Source organism: Scyliorhinus canicula, chromosome 4 (genome assembly GCF_902713615.1).
Source record: "Scyliorhinus canicula chromosome 4, sScyCan1.1, whole genome shotgun sequence".
Classification (NCBI taxonomy): Eukaryota; Metazoa; Chordata; class Chondrichthyes; order Carcharhiniformes; family Scyliorhinidae; genus Scyliorhinus; species Scyliorhinus canicula.
The window spans coordinates 178,593,890-178,615,695 of NC_052149.1; the positions used below are offsets into that span (position 1 = coordinate 178,593,890).

Sequence of the window (21,806 nt, forward strand, 5' to 3'; positions counted from 1 at the left end):
CCTCTCCCGCCGACGTGGTTTAAACTACCTCTGGTGCCGGCGGGAGCAGGCGGCGCAAGCGGGCCCCAGGGTCCTGGGGGGGGGGCGCGGGGCGATCTGACCCCAGGGGGTGCCCCCACAGTGGCCTGGCCCGCGATCGGGGCCCACCGATCGGCGGGCGGGCCTGTACCGTGCAGGCACTCTTTTTCTTCCGCCGTCGCCACGGCCTGCACCATGGCGGAGGCGGAAGAGACCCCCTCCACCGCGCATGCCCCGGGGTGACGTCAACGGCCGCTGACGCTCCGGCGCATGCGCGGACCCACGCCGACCGGCGAAGGCCTTTCGGCCGGCCCTGGCGCTGGTCGGCAGGGCGCCAAAGGCTGTTGGCACCGGTTGCGGAGCGGAGTCACTCCAGTGCGGGCCTAGTCCCTAAAGGTGCGGAGAATTCCATACCTTTGGGGAGGCCCGACACTGGAGTGGTTCTCGCCAGTCCGGTACGCCGAGACCCCCCGCCCCGCCGGGTAGGGGAGAATCCCGGCCTTAAAAACCATTGCTAATCTTTTAGTGGGCCCTTCCATAGTCCCTTTCAGACTGCTGGTTCGGCTTCTGAAGGCCTGGATTAGCCAGTTGTGCATTGTGATCCCCAAACTGCCCAAGGATCCCAATATCATATTCAAGGTGTCTAATGATTCTTTCAGGTGGGCACACTGCAGACTAAGGAATTATTTTATGGGGCCTGCAGGAGTGGGATAGGAGGTGGGGAGATCCAAATGTAGGGAGAGGGGGGTGTGCCTGTCACTTTCCTGCTTCAATGGCATTCTGTCAGCTTTGAGGAATGTGGAGAATGGCCCTCATGTACAGAGGCCAATTGTGACACTTAATTGGCCCATTGAAGGGCCTGTTCCCTCCGCTGCTAATAGGGAACTCTATAGCCCATGGAAAGGAACCTAGGCAGCAATGGCTGCCCCGCATCTTCAACAATCAACCTCCCACACCAGCATCTGGCCCTGGTAACTTCTGGCCCCATTTACCTAGCTGTGAGGCTGATGTCAGTCACTGGTTCCCTCAGCTGGGTGCAGACACAATAATGACCACTGCTTTTGGCAAGTTGTTTGGCAGCTCTTGGAGGTGGACGCATATCCCATAAAGGGCCAGGAGCCCCGATGGCAGCTCACAAATTGAAAGATTACAGTGAATTCTGACCAGGACATACAAAATGGCTGAGGCAGTGCTGTCACTGGCTTTGTGACCCTTTTGATGGAACCATCAATTCGCTAGACACATGCTTTAAGATATGAACAGTGGTTTTAATCTACTTACTACAGAGCCAGCCTGTTACCCGTTGAACTCTCGATGAACTGCAGGCTGGCTCTGGACAAGGGTATTTATACATCAAGTCCAGGGGGAGGAGTCATGGGCGGAGCCAAGGGTGGATCCCTGTACAAACTCCTGAGCATTCCCAGAGCTACTCCCCCTAGTGGTCGGATAACACTACTGCGCTTACAATGGTATTGGTAAATACAGTGTGAATTACTAAGTTACATTCACCACACCTTTGTTGGGCCACAAACACCCCACCAAATTCCAGCCTTAAGCATTTAAAATATAGCTGCCATCCAATCTGACAGCAGATGCATTTCTGTTGAAGATCAGTCTTGAAAGTTCACCAGCCAAAATCCACCCTTGTGCCACAATTGGACTTCTTCCCCTGAGACAGAGGCAAGAGCAATTCAAGTGGCTTTTGAGGAAATAATGCAGCAAAGGCTGTAATATGGTTTAATGGAAAATAAGTAATCTGACATAATTTTAAATCAAAGTATCTAACCTGCAAATATGGGAAATGGAGTGAGATCTTTATTTTGTCTTATTGGGTAAAAACAGATATATTAATAGCTTTACAATTTGCATTAATTGTGTCTCCCCAAATGTTAAATTGATTTGAAGAGATTGGAGAATCACCCATGACAATTTCAGTAATGTCCAATTTTGATCTCAAGGGCTTACTTTTGATACATCTCTTGAATGTGTTATCATACAAGTTGAAATTGGTTAGTGCAATGCAATTTCCAAACAAAATGCTCAGACTTTTTTGGGGGGACTATTGAAAGTCTCTACAGCAAACACAAATTCATAAGCATATTGCTTTGAACAGGTACAATACTGATTAAAGATTTAATAGGTGTTCCAGAATTGTTGAATGAGCACCATTAAATTCTACAAGAGTGCTTCTCATAATATATTTTCTATTGTCTAAGAGAGTATTTATAAGTTTAAAATGAAATTATTTGCTTGATTGTTCCAAGTGTTTACCTAAAACACATATTAACATTTGTGCATTATCTTAAACTATTTTTGGAGTTATAATGTGTGAAATGAAAAAATAATTAATATAGCTATTCATTTTCTTGCAGAAGATGTCATCGCATGAAATAATGTGCAGTCTTCTTTTAGTTCTTTCCTTATTTCTGAAAGGTATGATATTAAATTAAAATTGAGAACTTCGAGAATTAAATTGTTTCTTTATGGTAGATTACAGCAGACCAATGTAGTGGTGATGTGTAGCCAGAAGATGGGAGAACAGTAGTCCTTGATGTTTTTGGAAACAATTTAAGTCGCAGTTTGTAATGGAAATGGTCTAGAAATTGTATGCTCAACTCATGCTTTTCAAATGAAGAAAGGACACTCATAAGTTCAATGTCACAAGCTGGCGTGTGATGTAGGTAAGAAGCATGCTTGTAGCCATATTTGACCATGCTGCTTCCAGCATTCCTGCTAGCCATTTGAAAGCAGTGCTGACCCACATAAATGTGCAAAGAAGGACCTTGTACCTGTTGCACCGCCCTTCTGCTGTATTGGGAAATAAAAACTCTTGGAGTCTGTGTTAAATAAGCTTTGACAGATCACATTCAGAAACAATCTAACCATTAAAAAGATTGTAGAATAAACAGTAAGACAGGTTTTTAAAAATCGAGCTGAATGTGGAGTTAGGAGGAGTGGAGTGTTTCTCTTGGCTCTACATTAACATTACATGCTTTTACTGGTCTGCTCCTGCCCTTTGCCTCGAGCCACATCTCTCCCCCCCCTCCCCCTCCCCCGGGGTTGGCCAGTGTTCCGGCTGATGAGCTCCTCGTTGAAATTGTCAAACTGCCTCTTGGAGCATGATGAGCACTTCTTGATGATGGTAGAACGCCAAAATTGTGTGGCCCTCTCGCCCTCAGTTCAGACATGTCAATGTTGCAACCACTTGATTTTAACCTGACAATGGTCACAAATGAATTTCCAGCCACAGTTACATGGAATTTCCATTATCAAGATTAAAATTTTCATCTTCAGGTGAAAGCCAGTTCCATGTTGACCACAAGAATTGTTGCAGATAGTTTGTATGTTTATCTTACTGTAAAAATGCCTTATTTACATTGAAGTAATATTTCTGGCAGTTACCCATGTTTATTTTCAAATTTCAGCTTCAGCCCAAAGTCCACCAACATTCGCCACCAATATGTCTGTTGTATATGTTGATGAAGACACAAAGATAGGTAGGTTCCACTATCGTCAACTATTCATATCGATACAAACCAGTTTCACTTTACAACAGCGGCAAGAGGTGAAACATTCTTCTGAGTAGAGAATTCTCTGCGAGATGACAGGAATTACAGTGGGAAGTTATTTTCCTTCATTGCTCAAGTCATATCTTCCAAGTAATTTCCAGTTACCAGAGCAGCAAAATATTTACTTGAAAGAAAAGTCAACAAGGAAACTGTGTGAAATCCTAATGCCTAAGTAGATATGACTAGCAAATGCATACGTGTGAAATAAAGTTATGTGTCAATAGATATCATATCAGAAATGAAGACTTCTTTGGACATTGTGCTAGGGTGAGGTAAGAGGCTTGATGAGAGTGAAAATGAAATGAAAATGAAATGAAAATCGCTTATTGTCACAAGTAGGCTTCAAATGAAGTTACTGTGAAAAGCCCCTAGTCGCCACATTCCGGCACCTGTTTGGGAAGGCTGGTACAGGAATTGAACCGTGCTGCTGGCCTGCCTTGGTCTGCTTTAAATGCCAGCGATTTAGCCCAGTGTGCTAAACCAGCCCCTATACGGCTGTATATGCTGTGGACGTGGACCTGGATGGTATTTGATAAAATTACACAGGCAACAGACCTGTGAACAATATCTTGGGTGAATTACTCTTTCTGTGAGCCAGCACAGTCACACTGAGCCATGCTATAACCATTCTAGGATTCTTTGATTCTTCAATGATTCTGTTGTTCTCCTGTTTATAGGTTGGGTGTGGTGTATGAATTGTACCACTCACGTAAATTAATGGTTAAACTTCGACCTTTTTCACATATAAATCTCATTATCAATGCAGGACAAATTCAGAGCAGTAACATTATGATTGATAGACACACTGCTACTAGAAGGCAGGGAAATTTAGTCTGGGTGCAGCTTTGAAAAGGTTTACAGGGCTCAAGAGTATGACGGAATGCTCTCCACTGGCCTCGATGACTGCAACTCCAACAACACTCAATCGATTGGACACCATGCAAGACAAAGCAGTAGGGAGGAAGATATCCAAAGGATATTAGTGACTTTAGAGTGGTCAGTGTCACTGCTTAAATTGATGCCTTGATGAATACTACATGTGCAAAGGTTATAAGAACATGTCAGAGGCTGGGTAAACTGTAGTGAGGATCTCACTTCTTTACTTCCCAAATCCTTTCCACCAACCGCAAAGCAACAGTAAAGGAGTGTGATGAAATACTCCCCAAATTCCTGGATGAGTGCAGCTCTGATTGATTGGCACTCTATCCATCACTTTAAATATCTACTTTCCCCATCACTGACACACAGTGGCAGTATAATCTACCATCTTCAAGATGCACTGCAGCAACTAAAAGGAACATGCAAAGAAAGAGAAGTGGACAATTTAACCTCTTGAACCTTTACTGACAATCAATAGGATCATTGCTGATCTGTTTGTTTCAAGTTCCGCATTCCAATCAACCCCCGATAACTTTTGATTCTCTTGCCTAACACGAATCTATCTACCCCGCCTTAAAAACACTCAATGACTCCACTTACACTGTTTTCTGAGCACAGTAAGAAGTCTTACAACACCAGGTTAAAGTCCAACAGGTTTGTTTCAAACACGAGCTTTCGGAGCACGGCTCCTTCTTCAGGTGAAGAAGGAGCCGTGCTCCGAAAGCTCGTGTTTGAAACAAACCTGTTGGACTTTAACCTGGTGTTGTAAGACTTCTTACTGTGCTCACCCCAGTCCAACGCCGGCATCTCCACATCATGACTGTTTTCTGAGGCAGAGGCCTGAATTCTCTGGTTGTTGCGATTTACTTTTCCCATCTGCAGCACACCCATGCCCGCTGAGCTCCCGGTGGCGTTGAGTGATTACAATGGGAAATCCCATTGACAAGTGGCGGGAAAATAGAATCCCACTACCAGCAAATGGCAGGCCGTCAAGTAACAGGCAGTTGGGGAATTGGAGAATCCTGCCCAGAGAGTTCCAAAGTTGCCCAACTCTCTGAGAGAAAAAAAATCTCCTCATCTCTGTCCTTTGAGGGCAACCCCTAATTCTAAAACAGTATGCCTGCCCTCATTCTAGACTCAACCACACGAGGAAACAGCCTTTCCATGTCCACGTTGTTAAGACCATCATGTCCAACATTTCCTTATAAGACAACCTGCTCATTCCAGGCATCAATCTCGTAAACCTCCTCTGAACCGCCTCCAGCACACTTACATACTCATGCACTAGAACACCTAGGTCCCTCTGCACATCAGAATTCTGTAGCTGTTCTCTGTTTATTCTTCCTGCCAAAGTAACAACTTCACATTTTCCCACATTATGCTCAATCTGCCAGATTTTTGTCCACTCACTCAATCTATCTATACCTGTCTGCAATCTCCTTATGTCTTCTTCAGGACATACTTTCCTAGCTAGCTTTATGTCATCTGCAAATTTAAAAAAATCTTTATTGTCACAAGTAGGCTTACATTGTAATGAAGTTACTATGAAAAGCCCCGAGTCGCCACATTCCGGTACACAGAGGGAGAATTCAGAATGTCCAAATTACCTAACAGCACGTCTTTCGGGACTAGTGGGAGGAAACCGAAGCACCCGGAGGAAACCCACGCAGACAAGGGGAGAATGTGCAGACTCCACATAGACTGTGACCCAGCCGGGAATCGAACCTGGGATCCTGGTACTGTAAAGCCACAGTGCTAGCCACTGTGCTACCGTGCTCACTCCCCTTATCTAAGTCATTGATATAAATTTTAAGTGTTGTGAATCCAGTCCTTGCAGGACTTCATTCGCCACAACCTGGGCGGCAAGATAGATTCACAGCTCCAGGGTCCCAGTTTTGATTCCCGGCTTGGGTCGCTGTCTGTGTGGTGTCGACACGTTTTCCTCGTATCTGTGTGGGTTTCCTCCGGGTGCTCCGGTTTCCTCCCGAAAGACGTGCTGTTAGGTAATTTAGACATTCTGAATTCTCCCTCTGTGTACCTGAACAGGCGCCGGAATGTGGCAACTAGGGACTTTTCACAGTAACTTCATTGCAGTGCTAATGTAAGCCTACTTGTGACAATAAAGATTAATATTATGTCCTGCCAATCAGAAAAAATACCTATTTGTGCATATTCTCTGTTTTCTGCCAGCCAACCAGCCAATTTTCTATCCAGACTAATATAGAACATAGAACATAGAACAGTACAGCACAGAACAGGCCCTTCGGCCCTCAATGTTGTGCCGAGCCATGATCACCCTACTCAAACCCACCCTATACCCGTAACCCAACAACCCCCCCCTCCCTTAACCTTACTTTTATTAGGACACTACGGGCAATTTAGCATGGCCAATCCACCTAACCCGCACATCTTTGGACTGTGGGAGGAAACCGGAGCACCCGGAGGAAACCCACGCACACAGGGGGAGGACGTGCAGACTCCACACAGACAGTGACCCAGCCAGGAATCGAACCTGGGACCCTGGAGCTGTGAAGCATTTATGCTAACCACCATGCTACCCTGCTGCCCCCTGCTACCCTGCTGCCCCCAAATATGTTTACCCTTTACACCATGAGCTTTAATTTTCCACAATAAACATTTGAAAAATTAAAATCGCTTATTGTCACGAGTAGGCTTCAATGAAGTTACTGTGAAAAGCCCCTAGACGAGAATACCTTGACTTACCTTATCTATCTTTCAGATATTATTGAATCTCATCTTGCATTATGTGGCATTTATTGCGGTAGAGAAGATTTCCATCACTGTTTCCACTCTTTATTTTGAAACAGCTTGAATAATTTCCTAATGGGCTCCCCTGTTCCTGCTCTTGGTGCTCAAGAATCTCTTCTTACTAATTCTGATTTTAACTAGCAATACCCCTACAGATATATCCAAAAATCTGGGAGCAATTGCCGCTGCTTCTCCTTGAAACATCTGGCATTCTGTGATGCTTGAAAATGGCTGTGCCCCTTTGAATGTATCCAGCCTCTTCAAAGGTACATTAGGACTGAATTTCTCTCCCTTCTCAGGAGCAGATGTCCATTAGTCACAATATCACTTCTGTAAGTTTTTCCCTGCATTGCTAATGAGATTCTGGGAAGGAAAGATAGAAGGTTAAGTGTTGATTCACATGGGAGACTCAATTCATACTCCAACTCCAACCCATCAACAGGAGAACAATACACCCCGGCATCTTGAAGCTATTAGTCAGCCAGTCTGGAGGAGGTTTTTTTCCCCTTGTGAAATCTACTGACTCATATTATTATTTCACACAGAGCCATTTGCTGGTCATATCTACTTAGGTGTTAGGATTTCATGCAGTTTCTTTGTTGGATTTTCTTTTGAGTAAATATTTTTCTGCCCTGGTAGCTGACCAACTGTGCAAGTGTTTGGAAGATGTGACTTCAGCAATGAAGGGGAAATGAGGTTCCCATAGTAATTCTTGTTATCTAGCAGAGAGCTAGCTACGCAGAATGATTTTCTCTTCCTTGCCCCTGTTATGAGGAAGACAAGGGAAGTGCCGAAGGGCTACTGAAAATGCTTCTTGTCAGAGTGCTGATATTTGCCGCTCAGCTGGGCTTTCAATAGCTGTTTCAGAGAATTTTTTTATAACCTGCTGATGCACTTGTTCACATTGGTAAAACAAATCAAATATCACTGCAGGGCTGTTAATTTTGACGAACAGAATTGCAATGCTAAGTGAATGCCTTAAATGTTCTACTTAACCCCTGAGGTTCATTAGTTATGAATACACTCTTTATTAATTCATAAAATCTACTATGTCATAATTAAGCATTACGTTTCATTCGTGTAGAGTTGCCATGGATAGTGCTGCACTACCTGTGGTATTGATGCTGTTCAGCTGTCCACGTACTGCACTTTAATTTTCCCCACCAGAAATTATGCTGTTCTGATTGGAGCAGGACAAGTAAATTTCCATCAATGCAGCATCTGATGTACCATCAGGTCAATTGTAAAAGGCTTCTGTGCCACATGCAGTGTAGATTAAGGGGCAGCAGGGTAGCATGGTGGTTAGCATAAATGCTTCACAGCTCCAGGGTCCCAGGTTCGATTCCCGGCTGGGTCACTGTCTGTGTGGAGTCTGCAAGTCCTCCCCCTGTGTGCGTGGGTTTCCTCCGGGTGCTCCGGTTTCCTCCCACAGTCCAAAGATGTGCGGGTTAGGTGGATTGGCCATGCTAAATTGCCCGTAGTGTCCTAATAAAAGTAAGGTTAGGGGGGGGGGGTTGTTGGGTTACGGGTATGGATGGGGTGGATACGTGGGTTTGAGTAGGGTGATCATGGCTCGGCACAACATTGAGGGCCGAAGGGCCTGTTCTGTGCTGTACTGTTCTAAGTTCTAAGCAGTGGTTGGTGAGGCATTCAAACTAGAATTGTGACTATGTTGGTGGTAACTATTAATCTGCTTCTGAGGTTTATGTTCCAACAAACCCATCCTTGCTTTCATTCTACGGATTTTTTGCGTTAAAGGCGTGAGGGGTGTATTTTTCTTTACCCAGCCTCGAGCTGTTTCCCTCTGCTCCCGAAATCCTACAAGCAATGCCAGTCTAGATCCCTGGCTCATGCTGGATGGAGTCCTTGATGGCATTCCCAGCAGCGCGTGGAACCTGCCAGTGGTACCGGAGTGGGAATGCCACTGCAGCACCTGGAGAGACAGCAGGCCGGGTTAAAGTCTGCTCCGGGGCAGCACGGTGGCGCAGTGGGTTAGCCCTGCTGCCTCATGGCGCCGAGGTCCCAGGTTCGCTCCCGGCTCTGGGTCACTGTCCGTGTGGAGTTTGGATATTCTCCCTGTGCTTGCGTGGGTTTCACCCCCCCAACCCAAAGATGTGCAGGGTAGGTTAATTGGCCACGTTAAATTGCCCCTTAATTGGAAAAAAAAGAATTGGATATTCTAAATTTATTTAACATAAATAAATAAATAAAGTCTTCTCCATGGCTGCAAGAATGCAGACCTTGGTCAAAGCGGCAGCGAGCCTCCAGGACTGGCAGTGCCATGTGGTGGGGATGCCTTAGGGTATAGCTACGCTCGAACCCGCATCCCTTGGAGTAGCCCGGGAGCCATCAGGCACCCCGAAGGAGGAGGAGGTAATAGGACCCGTGCCGGTGACTCCCACAGGTGAGTTACCGGAATACCGCAGCACCTCGGACTCCCTTCCTCCTGTCCCTGGCGCATCTGCTGGGTAGCAGGCAGAACAGGGCGGCACCATGCCACCTGGGACAACCGACCAGCAGCCGGGCCCATCCAGGCCCAGTAGCCCCAGAAGACGACCGCAAAAGGGGACCCAGGTTGCAGGGCAGGAATCACAGCAGGCAGCCTCCACTCCTGATGCACCGTCTGGGGATCCACCTAGGCGTAGAGTTAGAGCCCGAGTAAGCCAGAAAATTAGAATCAGTTAAGTTGGCATGGGTGCAGGGCACAGTTTAGCGATAGGGGATAGGGCACATATTTGTATATATGTTGTCACATTAAACATCTGTGCACAATGTTACAGCCTGCATCAGTGCTCTGTCAGAAGGGTGTGAGGGGTGGGGTGGTCTAGGCTGGCCGCAGAGAGGGCGGGGTGGGGTAGCATTGGCAGACGTTGGGGGTGGGCTTTGTTCGGGGACCCCAATTCAGTCATCGCTCACAGCTCTGATATCCCTCCACCACCGTTCCAACCTCCGCCACCCTAGGGATTCATGTGACGGAATGGCTTACCTCGCATATAGGGATCACCCAGGTGGATGGTGGGAAGTGCTAACTTGGGCAGGAGTCGTATGTTGTCAAACAATGCGGAGCACCAGAGCTCATTGCAGAGCAGGTTGTCATCATCTTCCATCCCATGGATGATACCCGCTGTTACTGTCACCCACCGCCCGCACCCTATAATGCTCCGTAGGTATCATGGAGGGGGTTGCAGATGGGGGAGTGGGGGGGTCGGAGGTTTGTGTGGGGATGGGATGCGGTGTCTGTGCCCCTGGTCAGTTCCCCCCATCCCAGTCGGTGAACCTGGAGGCGAATAGAGCGTCCCGTGCATGTTTGCCCTGGCGCACACGTCGTGTAACTTCCCGTGCCAGCCTGGACGGCATGTCCTGTCCATCCTTGCCCTCCCCCGCATCCTCCTCATTAGACGAGGCCTGGAATTCATCCTCCTCCTCCTCCAGCACAGGCCGCAGCAGGCCACCACGATGCAGGCGACCCTCTCAGCGTCATACTGGAGGGCCCCTATAGAGCGGTCCAGACACCTGAACCTCATCTTCAGGAGGCCGAAGCACTGCTTGATCACCCCCCTGATCGCTCCATGGGCGTCATTGTAGCGGATTTCCACGTTGGACTGTGACCTCCGGATAGGGGTCATCAGCCGTGACCACAGAGGATAACCCCTGTCCCCCAGGAGCCAATCCGCCAGCTGGAGGTGTGCCTTGAAGAGGCCGGGAATCGTCGAGTGTGCCAGGATGAAGTTGTTGTGCACACTGCCCAGATATCGGGCGCAGACGTGCATCTGATGGTCACATATCAGCTGCACGTTCATCGAGTGGAACCCCTTTCAGTTTGTGCAGAGTGGCTGTCACCTGCAGGTCCTTATAGAGCGACATGCATCCTGTTGATCACCCCGGACCTAGGACATTTTGGCGATGGCTGCGATTCCCGCTGCCCGGGAATTCTGGTGTGCTCGGTCCACACTGAAACGGATGTATTGTGCCGACTGGACATATAGGGCTTCCATGACAGCATAGATGCCCCTGTGAACCAAGGTCTGTGAGATCCCGGACAGGTTCCCACTTGGCGCCTGGAAGGACCCTGGAAGGACCCCATCGCGTAAAAGGTCAGGGTAACCGTCACCTTGATGGCCACTGGGAGCGGGTATCCTCCCCCATTCCCCTGCGGTGCCAGGTGCACCATGATCTGGCAGATATGTCGCACTGTCCCCCTGCTTAGCCGGAGTCTTCGACGGCGTGCCCTTGTCATGCAGGTCATTGAATGACAGGCGCTGTCCGTACACACGAGGTCTCATGTGGCGCCTCCGTTGTACCATCTCCGTGGCCTGTTGTGCGGACAGCTCTCCATATCCACAGTGGCTGCCCCTTGTTCCTCTGGGGAAGTCTCCGCTGGTGCAGTTTTTGCCTCCATGAGCAGCACCCGCTAGCACAGCCGCACGGCATCCTCCAGGGCTGCAACGACTAGCAGGAAGGCCACCATTGCTGGTTCAATTCCAATATACATTGTCTGCAGGGGGTGAAAAGCCGACATGTTAGTATGGTGCATACCCACATGCTCAACCAGGTCCGCCGGCTACACGGTGACCCCGGTTGGTGCTGAGGATCCTGCACCCGCATGTCACCCCGCACCCATGGCCCCATTGGTGCCCGACACCATGGGGTGTCATCCCAGGTGCCAGGGGTGCTGTCAGTTAGCTCTGCTCTTGGCAGTGGTACGCTCCGCAGCCCCCATCGGCGCCACCCTTGGGCAGGCCACGTGATGCCCAGCCGGTGGGTGCCGGCCGGTTGGGTGGGGGACTGGTATAGCAGAGGACAGGGTGTGGGAGTTCTGGGGTGGAGGTGGGGGGTGGAATGTGAGGGTGTGGGATGGGAGCACCCGTACAGCCGGTGTCACTCTGCAGAACCAGGGATCAGGGTGGGTGGTTAGTGGGGTAAGCAAGTTGGCTGCTGTGCAGGCCGCAGAAATGGTGGTCCGTGCCTGGACACCCCGGCCCCACCTCCCAACCACAGGCAGCCTAGCCGTGTCAGTACCATAGCCCATGGTCGCCCCTCTTCGTGTCCTACCTCCACTCTCTCCCTCATCAACCACGGCACCTGTTTAATGATTTTTAAAAGCACAGGTTCTCTTGCCATTGGGAATTTGCCCTGATTGAGGCGGAGAATCACGGAGGCTCCAGAGAATACCAGGTCAGGCCAGCTAATGATATGCCTGTACGCGCGGAGTGGAATGCATTGAAGCAGCAGTCGAGGCTCCGGAGAATTCTGATTTGGCATGAAAATGGTACCCACCATGATTTCCGCATCAAATACGATTTTCTCTAATGAGCAGATTCCTGAGGTACCTGAGGCTTTGGGATTCATCCCCTTCTCCTTAGAGACCTGGGTCGAGCACCGTTTAGTACTGGTCTCCACAAATGGGGACTTAACGGAATGGCACTTGTGGGATTATCCCAGGGGATTGGAGGCCCACAGCTGCATACACTTGCGTTAGGGTGGAGCCCTGGCACTGTTGATGCCACCTGGGCACTTTGACACTGCCAGCCTGTCACCCTCGTTAACAGCCCGGAGACAAATTCTGTTTGGGTCGAGATCTCACACTCTGTCCAGTGCCTCAGCCTGGTTGGGTTACTTCATGTCATTCTTACATTTGAAGAATGTCAAGTACACCATTAGGGGGTCGGTATAAGGGTTGTACCTAAGATGGCATCCATTAATTTCCTTCTTCAAAGAGTTAGTTACCATCAGTTGTTAAGGGATTTAGTTTAATGTTGGGGGGTAAAGTTTAGTTGTGTTCTTGATTATTGATTGTGTTCTTCTCACATTTTTGTCATAATGTACACCAGTATATCATGGTGCAGACACATACTGATGGACACACACAGGGACCAATCATCATGCACAAACACCGCAGCCAATCACCAGTTAGAATACACACACTATAAAGGCAGAGGGCACCACGGTTCCCGCTCTTTCTGGGTGCTGCCTCTCAGTGTAACAAGAACTCATCCAGACTCACACCACGTGCTGAGAGAATCAACTGGTTTGGACAAGGCTTAGGTCTCTAGTTTAAGTTAGCTTCATTTAGACCCACAGTCATCGTGTGTTAGTTAGTTAGAAGTTAGTTAATAAAATTGAGTTGAACCTTCATCAGTGTTGGAAGTGTCTGTTCATCTCTCAAGTCTACACTAGCCAACACTTCAATTGTAACTTGACGTAACTATTCTATATGATTCTGTTTATCATTAAAAAAATGTCAATAAACATTTCAAAAAAAGATTGAGGTCATTCTGTGCAGCCCAATTTTCAGTTTTTGCACCAATAGCGATATCATCCCACCATATCCCCAGAGAGCTGGCATACAGCTTTTCTGGCGTAAAATGTCACGTTCCCATGCCAGCGTGGGGACATAGCCCCAGAATCGGAGAATCCAGCCCCCTGCCTCAAAGACAAATGTGCTTCTCTCCCTTAACACTACGAGGAAACTGGTGACCCAGATGTAGCTGATCACTTAATGGAATCCTTGGACTTTGCCTGCTGAGCTGGATTGAAAGAGACCACCAGCAACGTGAATTTCACCCGTTCCAGCCAGAAATACTGAAGGCTCTTACATCACCTTGTAGCTGCCCAGCAACGACGGACACTGAGCTGACCATCTATAAATGCAAATATAGTAGTGACCCATCACCTCCTGATGGGAAAGCCACCATGGGGAAAGGAGTGAAAAAACAAATAAATACTTAGCGGAGAACCTATTGAAGACATTACAATTTCTGATCATGCCCTGAACCTATCATTGCAGTGGAGTTGGACAAAGTGCTACAAATAAAACGAAGCCCGGCACTACTGGCATCACTGCTGCCAGCTATGACAATATTCTGACTGAGTTCCTCAAACACCTTGGCCCACCTACCTGCTTTTGTTTGGCTCATTTCCTCACAAGGACTATCTGTGAAGGAATACGGCCTAAACGCTGGCGCATGTCCAAAATCGTCAGCCGCTCAAAACCGGGCAATGACCCAAATTTACCTTCAAGCTATCGACCAATATCGCTGCTTTCTGTGTGCGGCATGATTTGAGAACATCTCATCTTGCGGCTGAGGATGGAGAAAATTGTGAAAGGGAAATAAGCTGGCTTTCGGTGAGGGCGGAGCACATACCACTAGGTCCTTGCCCTAACCACCTTCACTGAAAATGCCTTTAAAAAAAACCTCAAAATAGGTGTTGTCTTTCTCAATTTCACTGCAGAATATGACACAGCCTGGTACACTGGTCTCCTTGTCAAACTCCCTTTGTGTTTACTGACACCATCAAAATAATACTCTGCTCTCGGTGGTTCAGGCTGCACGTGGGTGATGAGACAAGCGCCTAGAGTAAACAGTCCAACGGGCTTCCCCAGGGATCTGTTCTAGCCCCAACCCGTTTCAGTCTCCATGCCAATGATTTACCTCCAATCCTGTCTTGGAGGTTCATCCATGCTGGCGATATCTGCGGTGCCCCTCAAGCTCGGACTTTTTCTAAACTAGTGGCAACACTAAACGACAATGTTGTTAAGCTGGCCAACTACTGTAAGACACAGCGTCTGTGGTAAACACCACTGGTGACACACTACGTGTATTACGGACTTCCTAGGGAAGACAAACACACGTTCATGAGTGATGAGCTGCACCAGTTCCTGCTCAGCAAGGGCATCGCCTCGAGCAGGACAACCAACTACAATCCCTGGGGAAACGGGCAGGTGGAGAGGGAGAATGCGACGGTCTGGAAGGCCGTCCTGCTGGCCCTCCGGTCTAGGAATCTCCCGGTCTCCCGCTGGCAGGAGGTCCTCCCCAATGCGCTCCAGTCCATCCGATCACACCTGTCCACTGCTACTAATGAGACCCCTCACGAACGTGTGTTTGCCTTCCCTACGAAGTCCACCTCCGGGGTCTCGCTCCCAACCTGGTTGACAGTTCCTGGGCCCATCCTCCTCTGGGAGCATGCGAGGAGTCAGAAATCGGATCCCCTGGTCGAGAAAGTCCACCTCCTCCATGCGAATCCACAATACGCCTACGTGGCACATCGTGACGGGCGACAGGACACAGTCTCCCTCCTGGACCTGGCACCCGCTGGGTCCCCACCCACAACCACCACCACCCCCGACCTGGGACCATCCCCTCCCCCTCCAGTTACCTCCCCTGCCCCTGCACCATTCATCCCCCCACCCCACCCCCCCACCCGTGACCCTCACCGAAGCACCCACCCCAGCAGCATCCATCCCCTTACCGGATCCACTACTGGGTGAAAAAGGAGAGGAAAACATGCTCCCGGAGTCGCATGTACCCACATCGGCGCCCACACCACAACCAGGACTGAGGCGATTGTGGCGGAGGTCACAGCTCCCAACAGACTCAATATGTAACATTGTTTCTTCACCCCCACTGGACTTTTTTTTAACCAGGGCGTGAAAGTGGTAAACATCACTGGTAACACACTATGTGTATTACGGTATTGCCACTGTACTACAGTTAACACAGTAAATCCCAGCCTGCTCCTCCCAGCAGGTGCTATATAAAAGTGTATGCTCTCCTACGCTGCTTCCATTCTGGTTCCAGCTGGAGGAGGCATAACATCTAGTGCAATAAAGCCTCGATTGTTTCACCATTCTCATCTCGTGGTCATTGATGGTACATCAGCGTCTTCAACCCAGAAGCAACAAAACAGTCTTGAATATATTTCACCTCCACAGTGCCAGAGCCAAGAGAGAAGTCAACGTCTCCTTGAATGGCAAGAGACTGAATCACAAACAACATCCTCTTTATCTTGGTTTTACCCTTAACCGAATACGACATATGGATCGCAGCAAAGATCAAAATGTGAAACAACCTGTAACATCCCGCACGGGACTTACAGGGTGTGTATGATTATCTTCCCTGCGATCTTTGCGGAGTATGAGCTCCCCTGCTGGAGGGAGGGAACTCCGTTCACCATTGTATAAAAGATCAGCCAGTAAGGCGCCAACTGGCAGAGAGGAACCCGGTAGGGATCTACCGAACAGTGTATATATAGGTTGAACACCTCTTATTTGAAATTCTGAAATTCAAAAAGCTCTGAAATCCGCACTTTTTGAGTGCCGAAATCATGTTTCTTGTAAAAAAAATAATATGGTGTTCACCCAAGATCCACTAGCTATGCTATGTTTCACTATACCTATACAGGTATTTAAAATTCAAAATATTCCGGAAACAGAGACATTTTCGGCCCCAGCATTTTGGATAAGGGATGCTCAACCTGTACCGTATTGTAAATAAATCTTCGTTCTATACTTTATTCAGTGTGGACTCCCCATGTCCTTATTAATCAACTTCCTGTGCAATCTGCTGATTCTTTATGGGGTGCAGATGCTCAAACATTAAGGTCCTCAGCTCTTGCCATTGTCCACTCGACTGCAGAGTACCGTGGACGAGTCTGATGCACCAATCCTGAGCAACACTCTGCCCCTCAAATAAGGAGGGAGATTGCACCAAGAAAGCGCCTGGAAGATAACATCAACCCAAGCCTGCCGCTACACAAGGCCCTTACCAATCCACGACACGGCGGCACAGTGGTTAGCACTGCTGCCTCACAGTGCCAGGTACCCAGGTTCAATTTTGACCTCGGGTATGTCTGTGTGGAGTTTGCACATTCTCCACGTGTCTGCTTGGGCTTCCTCTGGGTGCTCCAGTTTCTCCCCACAGTCCAAAGGTGTGCAGGCTCGGTGGATTGGCCATGCTAAATTATCCCTTAGTGTTCAAAACATTAAATGGGGTTACGGGGATAGGGCGGGGGAGTGGGCCCCCTCGGGCAGGTGACCTTTTGGAAGGTTGGCGCAGACTCGATGGGCCAATTGGCCTCCTTCTGCATAATAGGGATTCTATGATTCTATGTTGTTAGAACTAAGCCGTGAGTGTCTGGGCGGTATACTCACACACGGACCTCTGTCCAGAAACATAGTTGTTCAAGCGATTTCAGCCCTGACTGATCCTCCCGCACTGGATCGATGTTGCAGCTAAAATGTAAAGGCCGCCTGGCCAATCGGCTCACTCACCATCCATTGAAACTGACGTGCCTGTCCCTTAATGGGCTAAAATGCTTGATTGTCGGTGGGTGCACTTGCGAGTCTCATGTGCTCCCGCACACTGAAATACAGCTCGAGTGCACAATACTGTCGGGGTCATGCGGCCAAATCCTTCTTGTACAATTACACCCACTTCTGTGTCAGGCATGCTCTCAACTGAGCATCGTAAAATTCTGGCTCTTGTTTTCTGCTGAGGCGGCCTCAAAACAAGATACAATATATGGATTAATGTAAGAATATCTATTTTCAAACTTGAACAATGGAATTAATTATTAATTTTAACATTTTATCATTTCCAGGTGCAGAAGCATATACGATGTTAGCATTTGACAAAGATCACGATTCATTGACCTATTCAATGTCTGGAGCAAATTCCGTTTTCTTCAAGGTGGATAAAAATACTGGCATTGTCACAGTTGCACGGGAATTGGACCGTGAGGTAATCTAGTAGAAATTAAGTTTGATTGCCATTGTAAAGCACAAGAGTTCTGGTTCTAGATCTGAATAGCGGTTCGGTGTAATTTATCTTCCAAAACATGTCAATGGACCCAGAGATGGCCCTCCCACCCTGGAGGACACTTTAGCCACTTAAGTGGCCGATTAAAGGTCCCCGTCTCTCACCACTGGCCATTTACCAGTGGTACGTTGGCCTCTCACCAGGGACCCGGGTTCAATTCCAGACTCTGGGTGACTGGGTGCAGTTTCCATGTTCCCCCCTTGTCTGCATGGGTTTCCTCCGGGTGCTCTGGTTTCCTCCAAAGATGTGCAGGTTAGGTTGATTGGCCATTTGAAATTGTCCTTAGTGTCCAACTGTTGGGTGGGGTTGTGGAGGTACAGGGATAGGACAGGGAAGTGGGCTAGGTAGGGTGCATCTTTGGAGTGTTGGTGTAGACTCGATGGGTCGATTGGCCTCCTTCTGCACTGTAGGGATTCTATGACTGGCACCTACATGTTCAATAATCCCTAGGTCCCCATGCATATCTGTAATTCCCAGAGCCAGAGGTCCTGGAACTCGCTACAACTGGCACTAAACTGACTTGGAAGCTGGCTCTCATCCTGCACCCACTTTCCCGAGGGCCACTGTAGCACCACCCAGGGAAGAACTTGCATAGTTCTTCATTGTCGAGGTGTGACCCCATTACAGTAAAGTCTAACATTGTGGGAGCCGTGACCTTCTGAATCAGTTGGGAGAGGATGTGAATGAAGATATTAATTGTCTGAACCAGTGAAGGGCTAGATCGTTTTCATATGTCCAAAGCTTTAATTAGTTTGACAGTCTGATTAAAACCATAAATATCATTTGCACATTGCTTCAAATAATAAGGTTCAGCTTGCTCTTAAAAACCCATCAGGCTGGGCAGCACGGTGGCCTAGTGGTTAGCACAGCTGCCTCACGGCGCTGAGGTCCCAGGTTCGATCCCGGCTCTGGGTCACTGTCCGTGTGGAGTTTGCACATTCTCTCTGTGTCTGCGTGGGTTTCACCCCCACAACCCAAAAATGTGCAGAGTAGGTGGATTGGCCACGCTAAATTGCCCCTTAATTGGAAAAAATAATTGGGTAATCTAAATTTATAAAAAAAAAAAGAAAACCCATCAGCCAGGGCTTCCGGTGGTGACCATGGAGGAATAGGTCCCACATTTGATGCCTGAAATGGACTTTCGGACCTTTTTTCCCGACTTTTCTCGGACTTTAAGGGATAGATCGGTGTAGTGGATGATATTAAGAAGGATTCCCCCTCCGATGTATGGCTAATTGGACTAGAAGTGGCCATGTGAAAAGACTCAGCCCGGATAGAGTGAAGCAGTCGGAGCTGATATCGCGGCGCAGCATGGCGGAGGGTCAGGACCAGGGAGCGGTGGCTCTGTAGTCTAAGGAGCAGCAGATGAAGTTCTTTAAGGACTATTTAGCTGAGCTGAAAAAGGAAACGCTGGACCCGATCAAGGCTGCGATTGATCAAGTGGTTTTGAATCAGGTGGCCCAAGGGAAAGCGATACAAGAAATTGAGCTGAAGTTGTCCAGCCAGGAGGACTATCTAACCGTGCTGGAGCATAAGGTGGAGATGTTGGATGAGCGCCACAAGAGAATGCAGGAGAAGTTGGAGGTACCTGGAGAACAGGTCCAGGAGGCAGAACTTAAGGATCGTTGGCCTCCCCGAAGGAATTGAGGGGTCGAATATGGGAGCATATGTGGCGAGCCTTCTGGAGATGCTGACGGGGCCCGGGGCGTTTTCTCAGTCCTTTTAAGTGGACGGAGCGCATCGAGCCCACGCAAGCAAGCCTAAGGTGAATGACCTGCCGAGGGCCATGGTGGTGCATTTCCAACGTTTTTCGGACAAAGAACTTGTCTTGCGGTGGGCCAAGAAGGAGCGGAGCAGCAGATGGGAGGACAGCGAGGTGCGCATCTACCAGGACCTGGGAGCGGAGCTGGCCAAGAGACGTGCTAAGTTTAACTGGTCAAGAAGGGGGTGAAATTCGGGATGCTGTATCCAGCGCGGTTTGGGTTACGCACGAAGACCGGCACTTTTAATTTGAGGCACCGGACGATGTATGGTCTTTTATCAAAGAAAAGAAGTTGGAAGCATCTTAAAGGATACTTAAGTCTTGAAGGAGTTATGTGGCGGTGGTTTGTAATTTTTGTAATTCTTGTATTGGTTCAAATAAGACTGTATGTGGTTCTGGGTTAAGTATTGGGCTGGAGTGGTGTTTTTAAAAAATAAATTTACATTACCCAATTATTTTTTCCAATTAAGGGGCAATTAAGTGTGGCCAATCCACCTACTCTGCACATTTTTGGGTTTTGGGGGCGAAACCCACACAGACACGGGGAGAATGTGCAAACTCCACACGGACAGTGACCCAGAGCCGGGATCGAACCTGGGACCTCAGCGCCGTGAGACAGCTGTGCTAACCACTAGGCCACCGTGCTGCCCTGGAGTGGTGGTTTGAGGGTGCTTTGTTGTTGCAGAGATTGGATGCGGAGGGGGGGGAGGGGGACCCCAAAGTTGGTGCTATTTTGTGGGAGGTTGGGTCTGGTTTCAAGCGATTGTTTCTTCATTGGTCTTTGTTCATTTCTTTTACTTGAGGTTGTTTACTTACTGGGGACTGCAATGTTTATAAATGGTTTATGCATGTCGGGAGAGGGGTTCGAACAATAGGGAGCCAAACTGTTTGGCACTGAGGGCGTGGGCTGTCGGGGTCAGCATGGGTCAGCTGACTCTCGGACGCGTGGTGGGGGGTGAACATGTGCTAAGGTGGCGCTTGATCTGGGAGATTAGGTTTCGGGGGCTGTTGTGGGGGGGAGAGGGGGGGAAGAAGGAGGCTGCTTCGCTGACAGGGGAGGAACTATTATCGGGGAATAAAAGGGAGGTCGAGGGCGGAGGCTGCTTGTGGGGGAGCTCGGGGAAGCGTGGTGGGGGGGGGGGGGGCGTGGGCTCGGGGCTGGCCAAAAAAAGGTTATGGCTAGTCGGATGGGGGTGGGGGGGGGGGGGGGGGGGGGGGGTTTGCAGACCCCCGTCCAGGTTGATTACGTGGAATGTGAGGGGTTTGAATGGGCCGGTCCAAAGGGCTCGCGTTTTCTCGCATTTAAAGGGGCTGAAGGCAGACGTAGCAATGCCTCAGGAGACACATCTAAAGATTATTGATCAGACGAGATTGAGAAAGGGGTGGGTTAGTCAGGTGCTCCACTCTGGGCTGGACTCAAAGACCGGGGGCGTAGCGATATTGATCAGCAAGCGGGTGGCGTTTGAGGCTGGAAGAATTGTGGCAGATAAGGGTAGTAGATATATTATGGTGAGTGGGAAGCTGGAGGATGTAAGGGTGGTGCTTGTAAATGTATACGCTCCGAACTGGGACGATATGGGATTTACGAGATGGGTGTTAGGCAAGATCCCGGACCTAGTGTCTCATGGCTTGGTCATGCGGGGGGGGACACGGCCACTATAAAACCAGAGGGCACTAGTTTTCCCGCTCTCTCGGAATGCAGCCTCTGAAACAGCCAGAGCCCGCGATCAGCAACACGAACATCTACCATGTGTTAGCAGTATAGTCTGGTCAGGTTAGCCTCAGGTCTCCAGTCAACTCAGCATAGTGTCAACCCACAGTTCAAGTATGTTTAACAGTTGATAGTTCAATAAAATAGAGTTGCATTTCTCCAAGTGTTGGATGCCTGTCTCTCTCACTGCTGTGGTAAACGCAGTCCTCGCGGACCCAGCATACCCAATACATCAGACGGTGCTCCCCAGACTTTTGTTTGTCTTTCAGTGCCTCCCCATCTTCATCCCTAAGGCCTTTTTCAAGCAGGTAAACAAGATTATCTCAGGCTTTGTATGGGCGAATAAAGCCCCATGGGTGAAGAAAATGTTGTTGGAGCGCAGTCAAGGGGAGGGTGGGTTGGCGCTGCCGAACTTCTGCAACTACTACTGGGCGGTGAATATAGCGATGATTAGGAAGTGGGTAATGGGGCAGGGGTTGGCATGGGAGCGGATGGTGGCA

The 21,806-nt window shown here is 48.8% G+C and overlaps 1 protein-coding gene across 2 annotated transcripts in view; it reads left to right on the plus strand.

The window, feature by feature from the left end:
• cdhr2 (cadherin related family member 2) overlaps positions 1-21,806 on the plus strand; it is a 397,792-nt gene that overhangs the window by 200,368 nt on the left and 175,618 nt on the right. For both annotated transcript variants that reach the window (XM_038795617.1, XM_038795618.1), the window contains 3 exons: positions 2,391-2,451; positions 3,444-3,515; positions 17,616-17,755. In XM_038795617.1, the coding sequence (XP_038651545.1) occupies positions 2,394-2,451; positions 3,444-3,515; positions 17,616-17,755 (270 nt within the window). In that variant the 5' untranslated portion in view covers positions 2,391-2,393. The remainder of the gene's footprint in view (positions 1-2,390; positions 2,452-3,443; positions 3,516-17,615; positions 17,756-21,806) is intronic.